Below are 20,324 nucleotides of genomic sequence, written 5' to 3' on the forward strand. Positions count from 1 at the left end.
AATTATTTTCAATGGGGATGAACATTAGTCAACTATATATGGAGATAATTCAAAGTTGTTTAAATCATCTCAATGACTTGAATCAAAGCTCTTTGATTCAAATCGTCATCTCTTATCTTCATTACAACACTAAGCAGTAATAGACATTAACCTTGGCATTAGTCTTCTCAACTAGGAAAAAAAAACCTGCGCCTTAGCTGGTATACCTTTAGATCTTCACCTAGGATACCATGAATTGATATAATGTTGTTTTGAGTGTCCTTCAAAAATACAAACATTCTGCATTATATTGATGCAGTCTTGACCAAAAACTTACCATTTGTTAACAAATACGCCATGACTTTTCCAATAGGTTGAGTGGTACCCAAGATTTGATACCCCGTGGGCTTTTGGGCCACGTTTTGCGCAATAAATTACGTTTGTTTTCGTTTGCAAAGAAAGGGTACCGAATAAAGCTTATATATGAGAAAATAGCAATCGAATTCCTGTAGTTTGAAGTTCTCCGACTCTTTCGCTTTCAATTAAAATATTAAAAATTCGAGTGAAAAGTTTAGAGAACGACGTAATTTTAACAGGTATCCGCTATAGTAATTTTATTTCTCTAGTCTATGGATTTTTGGATGATTTGCCCGGTTCTTTTTCTGTGGGTCAGTGGCGACCCTGATTATTACTGGCTTTATTTTTTTTAGGCCCGTTGAGTCTAGCGAAAAGAAGATCACATGTACACCGATTGGAGAGAATCCAAAACGGCCAGTTGCCTTGTTGGAACTGGAAAGTGAGTCACTTCTTCTGAGACACCAAAATATTTTAGTAAGTTTCATTTCTGGCTTTTGTTTATTGTCTTATTTGTTATTTTGAGCGGCCGAAGTTTCCTGTCTTGAGGTAATCTTTCTGGGACGATGTTATAGAAGAGCATGCAATCCACATAAAATGAAATATCTATAATCATACAGCCATTTTTATACTAAATCTAGCCATTTGAACTTGACAGTTCTGGAAAACACTTCGAGTGTTCAGTAAAACTTATCCAGAAACCCTTGGAAACGTATAAGACGTAAGAACATTGGTACTTCCAAAAGAAAAAAAAAGGGATTAGTTTAATGTTTTTGGCTGATAATTTTTACCCTGATTTCTAAAATAGTGTGTCATAAAATAGTAGCTTAGGGTAATTCACAATCACAATGAGACTTAGCCAGTACCGGTATTTTTGCTAACAGACTCTTTCTAACAGCAATTATTTGATTCCCTAGTTCAAACTGGCTAAGATAGAAATTGTTCATCTAGGCGTTAGCTAAATTTCATTGCGTGTTAGACACATCGTCAGTATGACTTAAAAAATATCTCTTTGGATAGCATTATTGAGTATCCGACAGGGGTAATAGAACAAACCTGGACGCCTTAGATTAAGGCTCGACGAAAATATGAAATTTCTGCAAAAACTGTAAAATCTGTTGGGTGAACAAAGCATGATTTTTAAACAAGCAGGATGGAGGAAAGGATTTGTCAGTGTGTTCGCCTCTAATAGCTTAACCCAATTACTTTGCAGTTCCTTACAAGAAATAATAGAAATTTAATGAAATCTATGAAGGGCGGTGAATTCTTTTGCCACATTTAAGATATGTCGTTTGTCTTATCAAGACTTGAATTTGGTAGTAAAATTGCGCTTCTAATTTTCTTATCTAGTCTTTTGATTACCTTCTGCAGAACCATAGTTACTATTGCTACAAAGTCACCGCAACCTTTATTCGGATTCAGCTGACACACTGGTGAATATTCCTCCATCTCACTCTGTTGAAGTCTCTGATATGGCTTTTCAAGAGCTCAAAGCTCATCAGTTCAAAATGTTACTATAATTTTAATGTTGATATTTCATATTAAGTACAAAAGAAAATATTTGTCATAAAATTGGTTTTTAGTAAAGCGCCAGTGACACAGTAGGTTTTAGACTTTTACAGTGAGAGAAGGAGGTCATACCCAAACTCTTGTTTGTGGCGATTTTTTTCGTTTCAAGCTTGATTTGCATATTCAATTTAAGTTTCACTCATTTTAAGATTCATTTATTAATTTACATTAATATCCATTGTAATTTTATTTGCATTGATTGTTTATTTAATTTCTGTTCGTTTTAAGTTTCATTTATACTTCAATAGGAAAATATTTTTTTCTTTTTAAGCTTGATATTCATATTAAATCTAATCATTATTCACTTTAAGATCTATTATTCATTTATATTATTACTTGCTGTAGGTTATTGCTATAATTGTTTATTTAATTTCTGTTCGTGTTGGGTTTGATTTATTCTTTAATAGTAATTTCTTGTCGTTCTGAGTTTAAATTTTAAAAGTTATTTGTATCTGCTGATCATAAATTTAGAATGGCCTTTGCTTTTCTCTGAAAAACTTATTTTTCGGAAAGTTGTTTTTAACTAGTTCTTTTTTGTTTTTGACAGCCAAAAGATTAGAGTTTTTAAAAATTTCTTATTTTTAAAGCAAACTTGAAAAAATAAATCAAATATTCATCAAAGTAACAAAACTGATATCAAAGTAACAGTATCAAAGTGAAAAAATAGGTTTGTGTCAACCTGGGAATTTTTATTATCTGATGTTTGAACTATTTTTAAGAAAATTGCTATCTAAAAATTTTCATCGGATGGGTTTGGGGAAAAAGGGTGTGGGGGGACTAGATTAAGCTTCGGTCTCTTTTGACTCTTTAAAAGTGAACTAGAACGTTCCGTTTTTAATCAAATGGGCCCTCTCTCAAGTTTGTATGAGAATCCCTTCTATAAGAACCATATATATCCCCTAATTATTACTTAGAACGCATGTCCCTAGGCCCTGGGGGGTTGTGTCGACCCTGGAGTTTTAATATCTGATGGCTGAACTATTTTTAACACAATGGTCACCTGAAATTTTTATCGGATGGGTTTATCCATCCGATACACCCAAAGGTGTGGGGGCGGGAGGGGCTAGTTGCCCTCTGATCTTTTTTCACTCTGAGAAAATGAACTACAACTTTTAATTTCCATTCAAATGAACCCTCTATGAAGTTTATACGAGCATACCTTCCATATGAACCATATATGCCCCCAGAGCAATAGTTACAACGCCTGCCCCGGCCCTGAGGGGGGGGGGGTGTCGACACAGGAGTTTTTCTTATCTGATCTTTGAACTATTTTTAACGAAATGACCATACATAAAGGAGTTTTTATTATATGATCTTTGAACTATTTTTAACAAAATGGCTACCTCAACTTCCTTATCAAATTTATTGGGGGAAAAAGGGTTTGGGGGGCTAGTTTCCCTCCGACCCCTGTTGACTTTTTTAAAGGGCACTAGTACTCTTACTTTCCCTTGACTTGGGCCCAATTTGAAGTCTGAACGACGACCCCTTCTATATGAAGTGCCTCTGGGAAAAAAATGGAGTGTGGGGGGAGGCTAGCTGCCCTTCAATCACTTTTGACTCTTAAAAAGTGAATTTTCAACTTTCAATTTTCAATTTCAATTTCCACTTAGCTGAGCCCTCTAGGAATTTTATACGGGCATTCTTTCCATGAACGCACCAAATGCCTCCAGGGCTTAATTTACCCAGTCTGCCTTCGGGCCCTGGACGGCTGTCTTGACACCGGAGTTTTTTGTTATCTGGCCCGCGAACTGTCCTTACAAAACGTCCATATCAAAATTTTGCCCTCTTCGAAGTTTACACGAGCACCCCTTCCATAAGATCTATATATGCCCCTAGAGCATTACTCATAACGCCTGCCTCCGGGGCCTGGCGGGCTCCTTTGACACAGGAATTTTTCTTATCTGACCTTTGAACTATTCTTAATGAAATGGCTATTATAAAAATTCTTATCGGATGGGCTTGGGGAAAAAAGGGTGTGTGGGGGGGGGGCTAGTTGCCCTTGGATATCTATTGACTCTTAAAAATTGAACTATAACTTTCAATTTCCAATCAATTGAGCCCCCTCTGAAGTTTATACGAGCATCCCTTTCATAAGAACCATATACGCCCCCAGGACGACACTTACAAAGCCTATCCCCCGGTCTCTGGGGGGTGTTTTTTTTATCTAATTTTTGAAAAATTTCTAAAACACTGGCTATTTCAAAATTTGTAGCGGACGGGTTTGGGAAAAAAAGAGCTTGGGGATGGGGGGGGACTAGTTGAACACTCTTGACTCTTAAAAAGTGAACTAGAACTTTCAATTTCCAATCAAATAAGCCCTCTGTGAAGTTTGTACGCTCCTTTCATAAGAACCATACATGCCCTTAAGGCATAACTTAGAACGCCTTCCCCTGTGCCCTGGGGGGTTCTATTGAAACCCGATTTTTTCTCATCTGACCTTTGAACTATTTTTAACAAGATGTCTATCTCAAAATTTTCATCAGATGGATTTTGAAAAAGAAGGCATGGGAGGGAGGGGGGCTGGCTGCCCTCGGATCTCTTTTGACTATTAAAAAGTGAACTCGAACTTTCACAATCCCATCAAATGATCCCTATCTAAAGTTTATACTTGAATCCATGTCATGCAAACAATCTATACTCCTGAGCATAACTTTCAACACCTTCCTCCGGACCCTGGGGGAGTTGTGACGACACCTGAGATTTTGTTATCTGAATTTCGAGCAATTTTTAACTTATGGTTTTCTCATAATTTTTATTGGATGGATTTGGGGAAAAGGGGGCGCGGGGGGCTAGTTATCCTCTAATCTCTTTTGACCCTAAAAACTGAACTAGAACTTTCAATTTCCAATCAAATGAGCCATCTCTGAATTTTTTACGAGCATCCCTTGAATAAGAACCATATATTCCCCCAGGCCATAACTTACAACACCTGCCCTCGGGCCCTGGGGGGCTGTGTTGACCTCTGAGTTTTCGTTATATGGTCTTTGAACTATTTAAAAAAAATGGCTGTCTCATAGTTCTTATCGAATGGGTTTAAGCAAAAAGGGCTTGGAGGGGGGGGGGGGGGGTAGGTGCCCTCCAATTTCTTTTGAATCTTAAAAAGTGAACTAGAACTTTCAATTTCCAATCAAATGAGCCCTCTTTGAATTTAATATGAGCATTCCTTCCATAAGACCCATATGTCCCCAGGAGATAACTTCCAACGCCTGCCCCCAGGCCATGGTGGGTTATGTCGACACCGGAATTTTTGTTACATGATCTTTGAAGTATTTTTAACAAAATAGCTATCCTAAAATTTTTACTGGATGCATTTGGGAAAAAAGGGGTTGGGGGGGGGGGCTGGTTATCCTCCAATATCTTTTGACGCTTAAAAAATGAACTAGAAAATTCAATTTCCAATCAAATGAGCCCTCTCTGAAGTTTATACGAGCATTTCTTCCATAAGAACCATATATGCCCCCAGGACATAACTTACAACTCTTCCCCTGACGGCTCTGGGGGAGTTGCCATCCTCAAAGACCTAATTTTCAGAACTTAAAACTAAGTTTAATAAAATGGCTGTCTCAAAATTTTGATTGGATGTGTTTGTGGAAAAGGTGGGCATGAGAGGGGGGTTAGTTGCCCTCAAATCACTTTCGACTATTAAAAAGGGCACTAGCCCTTTGAATTTTTCAATCGAATGAGCCTTTTTTGAAGTTTCTACAACAAAGCCTTGTATAAAAATCTTTTTGAAGTTTCTACGACAACTTATTCTATAAAAACCTTATATACCACCAGGGCATAACTTAAAACTTTTGCCCTAAGGGTTGTGGGGGATTGTCCTCCTCAAAAACATATTTTCTATCTGGAAATCAACTACGCTGAACAAAATGGCTATCTCAAAATTTTGATTGGATGTGTTTGGGGGAATGATGGGCGTGGGGGAGGGCTAGTTGCCCTCCAATCACTTTTGACTATTAAAAAGGGAACTAGAACTCTCGATTTCCAATCGATTGAGCCCCCTTTGAAGTTTCTACGACGACCCCTTCCATATGAAGTGCCTCTGAGAAAAAAAAAATAAATGATAAAACATTGGAGCCGTATGGCCTTTACTATAGGCAACGCTATAGCGTTGCCTCTGAAACCACATTCTGGCTTTTCAAGATTCTATGTTATCATTATGATCTCATTTCAGCTTAATTCCTGTCTTATTCCTTTACGGAATATTTAATATCCGCCCTTTAAAGCACTTGCGGTAGCCACTTACGCCGCTCTTTCATGATAAACATATTGGGTGTGATCGAACCAATTCTTTCTTATAGATTTACGTTGACATGTCATCACCAAGCCTTATGTCAAAAATTACTTTCAAATTGCGGAGTTTATCCTTAAAACTTTTAGCGTATCTTCCTGTTTTCTTTATCTTTTTATGACAAGTCTTCTCCTTATGGACTATTTAGTAGTGTCCGTCTAGAGGACGTGCTCAATCAACCTAAGCCACTCTTTCATGGCGCAGGTATTGGATGAGATCGAACAACTTCTTTCACAAAGATTTTTGTTTTCATGTCATCATCAAGATTTATGGCCAAAATTACCTTTAAAGTATTTATCAATAGACTTCTTGTATTTCTGCCCGATGTGTCTATAGTCCCCGTGCTCCTGGAACATCCTTAGTTACACCCAGTATTGTTACATTAAGTGTCAACCGTACTCAGATCCTTTAACTTTACCATGTGTTTTAAGTTAAAGTGAAAACAACTTGTGCTTCTTGCTATTTCCACATATTTCATATAGTTTGAATCCTTAGTTATCATACTGCTTTAATGAAGAAGCTTCTTGCTCTTGCAACCATTTCAGTACCTAGCACCATGGGTAATATACCTATCCTAAGTTATTCTAGGTGATTGCCTAGACTTTTTCACTTGACGATTCGTAGGCTAGTATTTGTTTAACCGAGGGTTTCATGGGTTGGGGTTGTGCATAGTATGACCCTTTGGCGTGGAAGTAGTTCGCTTTCATGCAGTTCTCACTTGCATTAAAATAATGATTCTGACGCTCTGCCACTGTGGATAGACACTAGCTCCAAAAATAGGACATCGGGCTTGAGAAACCTGAAGAAAAATTTTTTTCTGGGAATTAAAATAAAGTCTTCGGATTTCTAATTTTCTTATATAAATTCATTTATTAATTCTGGTACAAAATGTTTGTATGCTTCTCAAAAGAGTCTCTACTTGGGGGAATACGCTTTGGCCTACGTGCTAATACCAACGATTCACTTTTAGACCTCTGCCTCGATTTTACTTTTGGCATATTTCTACGTTAGTGTTCAGCTTTGTCATTTTTTATTGTGTTAATAGGAATCATTTGGACTTGGCTCCGATTCTGGTATTCAGATTGAAGTAAGGGCTTTGGGACCTAAAGATAGCGAGAACCTAGTAACGCTTTTAACTACTGCAAAATCAAGAGAACCAACTGAAAAACAGTAAGTTGTTAATTGATGCTTCAAGTGATATAATTAGTTTTTCTTTTATTATTATTTTATGGATCGTTTTTCGCCGGTCGAAAGCTGGAATGTATAGGTTCCATTTCGATTCATTTTCCCAGTCTATGCCTGCTGAGTCACAGAGCCTTTGAAAATAGGTTTCATATCTTTAACATTGCATTTAAATGTTGAAATTGTATTATGTCTTTTTTTCTGCATTTTTTTGTGAAAAATGTTTTCTCCGTCTGTTTCTTCATAGAATAATGGAAAATCCTTTAATATCAACATTAATTTAATTCTTGCTCCTGCAATTATTATTATCCTCCGTCTTCTCCCTCTTCCTCCGCCCAATCTCAGTTTCGCCTTCATTGTCTTTCCCTCTCCTCTTTTATTTTTGTTGTTGTTGTTTTATTCCCTATTAGAAGATTGAAACATTTAAAAATTGTCCGAGGCATTTTTGTTATGGAACTCAATAGACGAAAAATTATTTATTTCTCAAACGCGCTAAAATAAATTAAGTAAGATACGAAAAATGGTTATTTGAAACGGATAGAAAATTTCGTTGATTAAAACCAGTCAGACATAAATGTAAAGGTAAATTGATAGGCATATAAAAAATACTTGGAGGAAACGTTTTTATGACAGTTTTTATGACTGTAAACGAATTGGATAATTTCTTAGACCACAGTGTCTTCCATTTATAAATAAAATGAAAGGAAAATACATAAATAACGGAATTTTTTTTTAAATTAAGACATTGAAAAAAAAACGGTTTTTCTTGTCTCAATAAAATGTTTAAACCTTTGTTAATGTACCACACATCTTTTTATTTACTAGAAACTAGTTCTTTCATTTAGAGCTGTTTAATTCTCCAGATAATCAGGCGGCACATTCAAAAGGATGGGTGGATCACCAAAAGGTCTGGCAATTTAAACAGCGTCATCAGTAAGTAATTATTCAGATAAAGTCTTTTTGCATTTCTTTAGATTTTGGGCCCATTTTTTCCCAAAATTTCTCCCTTGACAGTTTTTATCAAAACGCGCTTTTTAAGCTTGCGGTTACTATGGGTTGCGGTTCACTCTCTTCTTGGTTGCGGCTGTTACTGCAACCATGATCATAAACTAAATCTTATCTAAGAAGTAGAGAACATTCTGGGAAATAATATACTCACTTACTTAACACCTTAATTTGATTTTAAGCCACGAGATTATTTCTATCTACCTTGACAAGCTTTACCGTTCCAGTGTACATAGATACAACTATACATACAGGCAAACCGGATAGCTGTGGCAACACTGTGGACTGATGCTCTGTTTGGCAATATGAGGATAGGGGTCTCATTCCAGCTGCCGCAGGATTAGGAGACAGGCTTGCTAGCTGTCCCTGCCCAAGGACCCAGAAACTGAAAGATCGATTCGACACTCTATGTGCCATAAATGGATAGACTAATCGATATCTAAAACAGATAGCCCGTTTTCAAACAAAATTTCATCCTTTGGGTGCCTTTTACTATAGTAACAGGCTAGGAAATGGAAGAAAATGATGATTAGAAAAAAAAACAAGGAATTTTGTACTTCAACGTGTACTTGCATAGCAAGAAATTTTGCCAAAAATCTTCATGGATTTGTTATTTTAAGTTGATTAAAATCAAATGCCTGGAATTGCTTGGAGATTACGTATCAGCATCTCAAAATAATTATTTTGTCTGCTGAATCAAACTAGAAGATGTTGAATCAAGTCATTTCTTTCTGGATACCAAAAGAAATAAAAAATGTTCCTCTTAAGCCATTTGGGGTGCATTGGCATCCATATATTTCGTTCGAATTTATTTAACGGACAGGTTCCTTTCCCCATCAGCCATGTGGCAGCTAGGATCGAACCCCGGTTTCTGTATTGCTAGATCAATCCAATGCGCAATCACAGGTCATTTTGATACTAAGTTGATAGTCTTCTGTATTATCTTTTCAATTCCAAGATGATTCGGTTTATCTATGAACATGGGTACTCCTCAGCGTTATGATTGTTCTAGTATTTAAAATGTCCTTCGTCCTTCGGGGCTGGTGATCGAATTGTGGTGTCGCTGATTATTTGATTTGGGACTGGGGTCAGCGGTGACTCTCCAAGCTCGGGCACAGTCAATCCAGTTTTAAATGAGCACTTGGAGAAAAAATACAGGAAGTGACGTATGATTTGCCCCCAATCACGCAGAGAATTAGAAGATCAGTCCTTGCGCTGCATAAACCATAGGTAACGTCAACCCAGCTCCAAATGAAAGTCTGGAGAAAGAATACGGGAAGCGTTGGAAGATTTGGCCCTAATGACGCATAGCACTCTCGACCGAAGGCAGAGAATCAGGAGATGGATACTTGCGCTACATAGACCATAGTTCAAGTCGATCTAGCTGCAAATGGGCACCTGGAGAAATCTGGGTGAAAAGCACGGGAAAAGTCGCATGATTTGCCCTCAACGGGGCATAGCACTCTCGGTCGAAGACAGGGAATCAGGAGATCTGTATCTGCGCTACGCGGACTATTGGTCGAGCATGCGAAAGAGTTTTTTTGTATATGAAAAGAAGTTCTTGTTGAAAAACATTCAATCCTAAATTTTAGCTCAAACAGTTTTTTTCGAATAAGTAGATCGAGTATGGCAAAGCGAGCAAGGCTCAGCAAGCTAGCCAAGCCATAAATCATAAGTTAACATCACAAATATCGTAATTTTCTACCTCAGTTTATTTAATAACCTCGGGACTACAAGATTTTCTGTGAAAATCTTTTTATGCAAAAATATCTAAGTGTATAATGATTTTCTAGGTTAGAGGGTGGAAAAGGAGAAGTTTCCGGATCGCCAGAAATAGCACCCCCAGTTCAGCACCCAGTTGATGAGAAGTTGATTGAAGATTTCTTAAAAGGGGACTACTGTCTTTATGGGGTGAGTATCTTGTATCGGGACTTAGATCATGTCACAAAGAAAATATGCGTTCCACAGTGAGCTTGAACAGATATTCAATGAATATTCAAAGAACCAAAACTGATATGTTTGTTGAATAACCCGCAAAGCGTAGAGCCCTATTTTGTTGGCGTAGATGTACTTGTAGATGTAACTTATCTTGTTTTGGGATTTTGTTTCTTCTTATTCATGGAATAATCTCTTGTACGGGTATTATATAAGGGTGTCCCCATTCTCAAGTGTATGCTTGCTGTGGCTTCAATAATGGAAATAGTTCTTGTCTATTTTGACTTTTTTTCTGCTTTTAAACTGGATGGGATATTTCTCAATTTATTTTCTACTGCCTGATAGTTTTGCTTTGTCAGATCACAACAATTACTTTATCATAAATATTTTAGTTATTTTTTGTAACGACAAAAAACATCATAAAATGTATGCTACAAAGCACTTTCAGTTCTTCTCTACAAACTCAAGGCTAATAAAAACTGATACTACTACTAACAACTGACTGCAGCACCAAACCGCCTGAGGCCAGCACAGCTGCTCACGCTCCTCCTCCATCCCAATATATTCAAAGCCTCTCTTGTACCCTCTTTACACCCTCCCAAGACGTTCCTATTTCCCTTAAATCATTCCTTACGACATCCTTCCACCCGATTAGGGGACGACCTTCTTTTCGTTTGGCCCTAGACGGTTGGCTGACAAGGACAATCTTTGGCAATCGGCCATCCTTCATCCGCAGAACGTGTCCTAGCTATTTTTTCCTTTCTCTCATTATAGCCCTAGACCGTGGGATTAAACCACATTTTTCGTACACCTTACTGTTTGAGATACGGTCAGTCAGTCGGGTATCTAATAAACAATCCTTAGGCAATTTCTCTGGAAAATATCGAGCAAATGTTACTATTTTTTTTTAGTGCCCACACTTCAGAGACGTACTTGACCACTGTCATCATTGTAGCCCTGTCCAATATTCTTATCTTGGTTTGCAGACTTCTCTTCCTATTCTTTCTAACTTTTTTCAACTGAAATTAACCACCCTGGGCCTTGGCTATTCACTCAATTGACCTTTTTGTTACCCAACCCCTCTTCATCTTCACTTATTATTAGTCTTAGCGACTCAATCTAATTAAAATTTATTTCCAAATCTGTTCTTGCACCCTAAAATCGCAAAATCTCTAAAAGTTCATTCATTTTGCTAACATTTTCTTCTAAGATGCATAAATCATCAGTATATTCTAAATCTGGGAGAGTTTTACATCTCCATTTGATTCCATGCTCTTCCATTGCCTTTGCTGTGCTCCTTAAGACAAAGTCCATCAAAATAATCTATATAATTAGGGGTAAAACGCAACCCTGCTTAACCCCTGATTTAATAAGAAACCAGCTATTAACCTCATTTCCTACCTTAACCGCAGCAATGTTATTCTCGTAAATACTGCAGCAGTGTTATTCTCGTAATCACTTTAATCTGATACACCATACAAGGATAGGACCTTTTTGAAAGTTATTCTATCAGCCGAATCAAGCGCTAGCTCATAATCTATGCTACTGAGGAAAAAAGGGGTTTGATGACTCACTTCTCAATTATTAGTCTAAAAGTGAAAATTTGGACCACGCATGCTCTCCCCTTGTTGACATGACACTGTTTTCCTCTTAAATTCTTTTCTACAAAATCTCTAAGACTAAAAAGAATTGTTACACAAAATAAACTTCTACCGATAGGAATTAAGTCAACATCCTCATCATTGCCACAGGCACTCTTATCACCTTTTAGATGTAGGTGTTTGATTAGAGTTTTTCTAAAATGGATCGGTACTTTCCCTTTTTCAAAAATAATATTCATAATCTTCAGTAACTTGTCGCTTACCTCACCACCAAAATATTTAAATACTCATTTACCACAATATCAGCACCTTGGACCTTATTATTTTTAATCCTTTTAGTACTGTCAATAATTCTTCCTCGCAAAATAAATCTTGCTTCACATCCAAAGTGTCACAGACTTCTTTCTTTTCTATATCTTTTCCAGTAACTCCATCCACGGTTTAGCACATTCTCAAAATGTTCTGCCCATCTCTCTTTAACTCTTTCCTTGTGGCTAATTGTGGCCCTTTTCTTACCTTTAACTGGGATAAGTCCAGATTGATTATTCGTTATCAATTTATTCATATAACAGTACAATATTGTACTATTATGCCGTCTGGCTGCATCTTCCAGATCTTCGGCAATTTTACCCATGGCCTCTACTTTACACCTCCTTAATTCAGATTTAAACATAAATTAAACATAAAGCCTTTTCCCTAACATTCCTAGATGCATTCCTAACTTTCTTCCCTAAGACACCGTCAAAATTATTCCATCTATCTTCTACATTGTCGAATTTTAAACTCTCCGGTTATTATTCAACTGTTCTTGGAAAATTTCTCTCAAATTCTTATCTTGGAGTCTATTGACGTTATAGTTTCTCGGAATGTAGTTACTTTTCCTAAGTTTCAGGTTTGAATTGACCCTAGACACTACTAGATGGTTATCTTTACTTTTAACATCGATAACAGCCCTTTTATGTACCTTGTATCTTGTATCGATCCTGCCAATCTTCGGTTTACTGTAACATAATCAATTAGTTTAGCTGTCTTACCATCATGTGAACACCATGTTAACTTATGAGCCATTTTATGACCAAATACTGTATTGGTTATAAATAGATTGCTATACCTACAAAATTGAAGTAGTCTGTAACCATTACTGTTTTCTTTTCCTACACCAAATTCACCTTGACTAGAATACCATCTATCCCTATTTCTACCGATCTGGGCAATAAAATCAAAATAAAACAAACAAAAATACCCTATTTCTACTTGAGAAAATCCCCTAACAAAAATACCGTATTTCTACCTGTGAACCTGGATTTGTTCATGTAGCTGTAAGTAAATTTCATCTGAGTCACTACTGTCGCCGTCTGTCAACTATAGTCATCACCGTCTATCTACAGGGGCATATACTACTATGACAGATACGTTTGCACTTTTTAGTCATAAATGACCGACTAGCATTCTATTATTAATACCTTTCCAACCTGACCAAGACTTGGCAGCTTGCTTATTCATAATGAGCCCTACTACCTATCTATGCACCACATCCATACTGTCTGAGTAAATGAATTCTAAATCACCTAATTTTGTGTTTCCTGCCCTGGGATACAAAAAGTGTTCGGAGCGTTTGGATTCGTGATTCAAAATGTCGATACGATAGTTGTTTTTTAACGTTGTAACACTCCAAGCTGCAACATTCATATTCTTTAAATCCTTAAAATTATTATGGCCTCGGGAAAAGCAATGGCCCCAGGACGGGGACTAACGTATCTTTTCAAGTGTACATGAAGCACTTAAACCGCATTAGAACCGGACTGTAAGAAGTCCCTAGGATCTCCAGCTGAATCGAGGTTTTATGCAATCCTGGCCCCATCTTGATCACAACATGGTTGTCCATATTTGACGAAGCTCTTCTATCTACAAAAGTTAAAATACTGTACAGACAATCTCAAGCCTATTTCCTCCGACTTATTATATGTTCTTGCCTACAAGTAGTATGCTACTACGGGGAGGCAACCCATAATAGGTTACTTAGCTAGGAAGAGGTTTTTCAGCCCAATAAAGCCCACCAAAATAGACCAAACTCAGAAGGATTACCCATTCGTCAGAATCAAAGGCAAATACTGTGTCGTTTACTAGGCTATTGTTTCCTCGAGAAGTGCCACTCCTCAAGGTCACCCTGCAGCGCTATTAGTAGTCACAGTTTTGGTTAGCGAAACTCATGAAAGGTCTACACTAATGCCACTTGTTGAGGATAGGGACGGAGAAAGGAACTTATGGTGGAGCGGAGACCCTAAACCATCTCACGGCACCGGAGCATCTCCAACCTTTTACATCTAGCTCATCGTCGTCAGGGCTGATAGAGATATAAAAGCTGATAGAAGCTAGAAATAGCCTTTGGAGTGAGCCTTTGGACTATGTATTTAGTTGTAAATCGTTCCTATTGTTTTGAATAAAAATTTCTGATTTTTAATTATGTACCTTCCCTGTAAGAATTTCTTCAATTATGTTTTTAATACTGAAATAGCAGCATCTGAGATTAAATCCTGTGTATTCATGTCTCCATTCATGTCCAACTGGACTTCACTGCCAAGGCATAGTTCTAGCTAAATGCCCGTGTCTAAGCGTATACGTCTCCATGGGCACACATAGATGTCGTTTGACTAAAAATCTAAACCCATATAAAAAGGATTGCGATAACAGAAGCCCTTTGATTGGCCGACATTGGAGTCTTCGAGTTCTAGGTTGTAGGATTGGAGGCCTGGCTGCAAGTCATTCAGCTAAGCAATGAATATTAAGTGTGAATGGGTGCTGCCTTGACAGGTGTCTCAGCATAGATGTCTAGCTAGACGTGCAACGGAACGCTGCTTAACCTACTATGTTTTTATAAAATACCATCTAGGAATTACTCATAATTTCAAATAATTTAAAAGCTGTTTTGAAGCCACATACAATCTGAAAAATGTATATTGTAAAACGATGGGATTTTATTAGTTCCACCAGGCTATAGTTTCAGGTTTGTCAAATCAATAAAAATAATGTTCTTTTTAATGTGAATTGGATCTGAAAGATAAGAGCTGTCTATTATTCCTTGTCAAATCCCAAAATACTTCAACTTTAAATATGTCTAAAATATTGAAATATTTATTGAAACAATTCGGACAGCACAATGAATAAATAATCACTAAGAAAATATAAGGCTCATACACCTCCAAAATGCATAAAATTCAGCGAAGGATGATATATGTTCTCACTATTATAAAAAAAAGACGAAAAAGAGACAGCTAGAACGGGCATAAAGATAAAATTACTTCGGAACAAATTAAAGTGATACTGATTAGCAGGGTTGTATCCAGATTTTTTTTTTGGGTGTGGGAGGGGGGGGGGGGGTAAAAACGCGTCAAAATCCGTTATATTCAGTTTTGTTACGTTTTTACGAGTCGGAAAAACAATTCAGTCGGAAAAACACAACCTAACCGCCTCCTTCCTCTGGATATGGCCTTGCTGATTAGTATTAGGGGCTTGCATCTAGATGATAAAGTTCAACATTTTATGTTACCTCTCAAAGAATCTAGCTCCCAAAGTACTAGTTGGGTATTGCTATCAGAGTTGGACAAAAAAATTCTTTCTACTCAAAAACTCTAATTTCTCTTCGTATTCCATATGTGCTATCCACATTTCAATATCAACTCTAGTCGATTTTGAAAATTTAAGATTTTTGCTATACTTCTTTTATCTTATATTATCTAGAATGATTCACTTTTAGACTTTATTTCAGTGAAAAAGGAAGGGAGATATAAATTTTAGGACTGTAAAATTATATTTTTATTGACAAAAATATGTAGAATTTCAAGTTTTTAACTAAGGCTTATTACCTAATGGCTTATTTGTGTTAGCACTTCATTGAAATCAATTAAAGGATAGTTAAGATGAGCGTTATGTATGTTACGTTATGTTCCAGTTGATGTTCCTTTGCTTGTGGGTTTTTCTTGTAGTTATTTTTCTATGAATGGCACGTGAAAAAGAATTGACATTTAAATGTATAAGATGCCTCAATAAGCTTGTCAATTTTAGGGCACTGGCTGGTGGCGGTACGAGTTTTGTTATGGAAGGAAAGTAAACCAATTCCATGAGGAGGGAGACGGCACTAAAACTGTTATTCATCTTGGATCCTTTAACAGAGAAAAGCATTTGCAATGGCTCCAAGAGCATCCGAATAAACGTCCAAAACCACATTCAGAACGGAAACAAGTATCCCAGTACTATACGGGGGGTAGTGTATGTGACATTACGAACAAATCAAGGAGTGTTGAAGTGAAGCTTAAGTGTAAAGAACCTGGACTAACACAAAATGCAATTTCTTTGTACTTGTTGGAACCTCATGAGTGTGAATATGTTCTTGGTGTTGAAGCTGGTTTCTTATGTCCCCTGATACAAGAAGCTGATGAAAATGGGGAAATTGATCTTCAGGACGTTCTTAAGAAAAGAGTTAATTTGTGACTTACAAATTAACTGCTATATTTTGTATTTATAAATGAGTTGAAAAATTACAGTGTATGTATGTGTCTCTATAAAAGCTTCTTTTATATAAAAAAAAAAAGAAAAAGAAAAATCACGGACAAAGAGTAAATAAAATCAGCTGACGACGTTAAGGATCCGTTGACGAAATAGTTTTATGGTTTGTCACTTAACCATTCTGTGTTAGGAAACTTTTCCACCTTAGACTCTAGTCAAAACTCTGTCGGAGGGAAAGGGCCTTTGGATAAAATTTTATAGTCTCTTCAAACTCAGTTATGATAGGAATCCCCCTTCTTCCCTATGGTGGCTCGAAGGACTCCGTGGAAGGATATAAGGGTACAAAGCTGAGGCCTGAAGTGTGTTTTAAGGATTTCCAATCAAGTCAATTTAACATCGTCTGACATCCCTTCAGGTGCCGAACTCTTTGTATTTGTTCTCTCATAGTGTTTGCAATCAAACTTTTTGCTTTGGAATTGTGAAATTCCATACGAATTATATTTTGCGTATCTGACTATTTATGTGATTTGAATTTGTTAAGCTTCAATATATTTCATCTTCTGAAAAATTTCCTTTTGTATTAGATTCAAAAAGCCTCTTTAAAGTTCAAGACTTCATATTTTTGTATCGAAGATATAAACACGTAAATATAAGTGATCATGTTTTCGGGCTTTTTTGGGCATGTTTTTGGGATATGTAAGCATAGGTGATCATGTTTTTGGGCTTTGAAGCACCGAAAATTGAAATCTTAAAAGTTCTTTCATTTTATCAGGCTAGGTAATTGTTTAGCTGGTACGTATGCACGAATTTATTTGAGGACGGGAGGGACTTGTATAAGTTCAAAATTTATACAAGTTCTGCCTAACAAAAGAAAACCCAAAAACATTTAGACAAAACAGCATGCCTGTAAAATTTATCTAGTTTGTAATCAGTCAATTCAGATTAGTCCTATTAGATGGCTTTGAATATGTTCTGTATCTGTGTTTTTAACACTTGAAGTCACTTGGCAAGTTGTGCATGATTTTACAGAAACCTGTTCACTTTTGGCATGCTATTTTAATGTAATGTTAATATCTTTTCTAATTTTAATGAAAATCTGGCAGATTCATTAAGAGGGCCTTTGAAGGGTCTATGGACATGCCCGAAATGACTTGATTTCTGGAACAATTCCAACATTTATGGAAACTAGGAAAGAAGAGAACAGTCTTTTTTTCTCTCTTGAAAACGGATCGTGTTCTCGTGTATGATGGTTCTACGTATTATACATAAGAGTTTATGGATCATAGGCTTTCCTGTTATCACAACTTGGGCATGATATGGTGCTCCAAACTGTAAATGACGCACCGCTATCTATTTCGGTAACCAAGACAAACAACTTATTTCCAGATTTGGAGTGCCAAAACCCATGTAGTATATTTTGTTGATGTCTGATTTGTAGTAATACACATTCTGTATAATGAATAGCATTATGTAAGAATTGTTGTATTGCTTAATATTCTATCATGAATCATCTTGTATAATATTCCATACCAAATTTCAGTCCCGTCTCTGCATGTGCAGTAATTCCCCTCTTCTTGCTGACATGAAACCCACTTACAGAAATTAAAGTTTGAATGCAAAATATATTTTTCTGCGGATTAATGGAAACAAATACAATGGATTTTATTGATTGCTTAATGAAAAAAGAAGACTGCAAAAAGAAATAAATTTTTGTTCTAAGTAAAAAATTCAGCTATGTAAAAAAATTCAGTTATGAATAATTCAATAATATCAGTTTTTAAGACAATTTAAAAAAAAATTAAGTCTAGGTTCCTTCTGTTATTGTCTAATTTATTTGACCATTCATTTTCGTATATTTACAATATTTATTTATGTTTCTACAATTTCAAAAAACAGCCTTTTGCAAGAATTAAATTCATTTTGTTCTAGTAAAACATAATGCAAATATAGCCTTTTTGGGGAATTTGAGGGAAGTCAACACCATCCTCGTTTGTTGTATGTTTTTTAGTTTGTCTTCACTGACACTGTATTGCAGTAGCAATAATTCTGTCTCTTGTAGATTTATTTTCCCTGTTCTGTTGATTTCACTTTAATGCCAGTAAGAAAGTCGCAAGGGTCTAGCTCCTATAAATTCTCAGGAAAATTTCTCAAGGTCAATAAAATGAATTCTTAGACTACACTTCCTTTCTATTTATAAATAAAACGGAGTTAAATGGTTACATAGCAAGTAAAAACTTTAACTAAGTCAATGATTTCTCCAAGTTTTTTAATTGTCACTACATGACAAATTAACACTATAATACATAATGCAACGGAAAAGAAATAACTCTCAGGATGAAAACAAAAAGAGACACTACGATCAACTCAAAACCCTCATTCCAAACCAAATATTAATCTTAGCTACCTTAGTTTAGACAAAACACCACCAGCATCCATTACTTCATATTAATTAATAATTATCAATAAAGTATGGCTTTAATTTATTATTTTAAGAAGCGAAATAGAAAATCGTGAAACCACATTTCTTTCATAAATGTTCCGAAACTTTATTATTGATTTTTTTGGAGAAAATCTAGATGGTTCTGTGTGAATTCTAGGGCAAGGCAATTTTGTTGAATGTCCTCTTAAACACTGTACCTATTCTGAACTAAAGAAATTAGCGGAAAATTAATAGAAACACAAGAGGAAATGTAGTAATTCTTTAATTTAAGAGTCTAAAGAGAACTCAGGATTAGACAATAAAAGTCCCTGATTGATGAATGTTGTATTACATTTTGGAAAGCTACATTTAATTACTATATGGGCAAAAAAAAGATGGTTTAGATTCTATAACCACCTAGAGCCTATAGACGCAAGTTGCTCCATGACAAGAAAATCACATTTTGAACTAAGATACTTTTTTTTACATTCAATACTTTTTAAAGAGCTGATAAAAGTAAATGGTGCAATTTTTTTATGCCAAAAATTCAATAATAAGATATTTCAGTTCAACAATGTCGACCACCGATACTTAACTGTTGTGTTACACACAGGAACTAAAAATCAAATAAATGACTGCGTAAAACGAGCAAAGTCCTGATTTGGTACAAAAACTAACTTAATCCTGATTTGAGTGCAAAAACAACAAGCTGAAGGCAAAAGAAGAGGAGCCATGACTCCTCCGTCTTCCTTCTCTGCCCAAACCCAAATTTTCCTTGTAAAATTTTTAGCAGAAATATAGGTTTGTCGACAATTGACCCGTGGTATCTCCAAAGCCCCCTCCCCCCTTCTCGACACCAATTTTTTTAGTAGATAGATAGGTAAGTTGCCCTTGTTTAAAGTGGAATAATTCAGGGATTTGTAATTTCTACTAGTAGATAGCTTCTATTAGGGAATACGGGCTGTACAAAATTATTGGAGTATAAATCGAAAATCTAAAACTATTTTAGTGCCAAGCACAGAAAAAACATATATTTTATGAAAATAGAAGTAGAGGATCTTTAGTTTGACCTTTGATTGGATTAATTTATCACTAAAAAATTCGAAAAAAAGAAACTAACTGATCCCATTACATTTTGCTAGTAAGATTGGATTAATTAAAACTGACAATTTTGAAAAAGAAGCTGTCACTGAGCCCATTATCTTCTTCTAGTAGGCTAAGGTTTCTTTGATGATACCGGAGTCAACTCAAATCCGGACTCTAATCCAAAAACAAGATGGTCTAAAACCTGCAGATAGTTAAAATGGTTATTGGGGATACTAAAAAAGTACCGGGTGTCGACACTCAATATGATACTTATAAAAGTATCAATACTTTTATGTCATTTTCCTTTTGTAAGGATTAAAGAATGGATTGCTAGTAAGAGGCAGTCCCCAACCTTGAACAACAAGGAAACTCTTTTTTTCTTTTTGCTTTGTTAATGTGA

At 36.1% G+C, this 20,324-nt stretch overlaps 1 protein-coding gene across 3 annotated transcripts in view; it reads left to right on the top strand.

The window, feature by feature from the left end:
- Positions 1-18,912, top strand: part of LOC148950195 (endoplasmic reticulum lectin 1) — a 69,440-nt gene extending 50,528 nt beyond the window's left edge. The window contains exons 7-10 of one of the 3 annotated variants that reach the window (XM_089092211.1): positions 690-810; positions 7,239-7,363; positions 10,174-10,291; positions 15,979-18,912. In XM_089092211.1, coding sequence (XP_088948337.1) covers positions 690-810; positions 7,239-7,363; positions 10,174-10,291; positions 15,979-16,404 — 790 coding nt within the window. In that variant the 3' untranslated portion in view covers positions 16,405-18,912. The remainder of the gene's footprint in view (positions 1-689; positions 811-7,238; positions 7,364-10,173; positions 10,292-15,978) is intronic. The other 2 variants (XM_089092212.1, XM_089092214.1) reach the window with 2 other exon arrangements.
- Positions 18,913-20,324: the final 1,412 nt, after the last annotated feature.

This window comes from Artemia sp. Qi Xiang Cuo, chromosome 7, assembly GCF_049724085.1.
Source record: "Artemia sp. Qi Xiang Cuo chromosome 7, ASM4972408v1, whole genome shotgun sequence".
In the NCBI taxonomy this organism is placed as follows: domain Eukaryota; kingdom Metazoa; phylum Arthropoda; class Branchiopoda; order Anostraca; family Artemiidae; genus Artemia; species Artemia sp. Qi Xiang Cuo.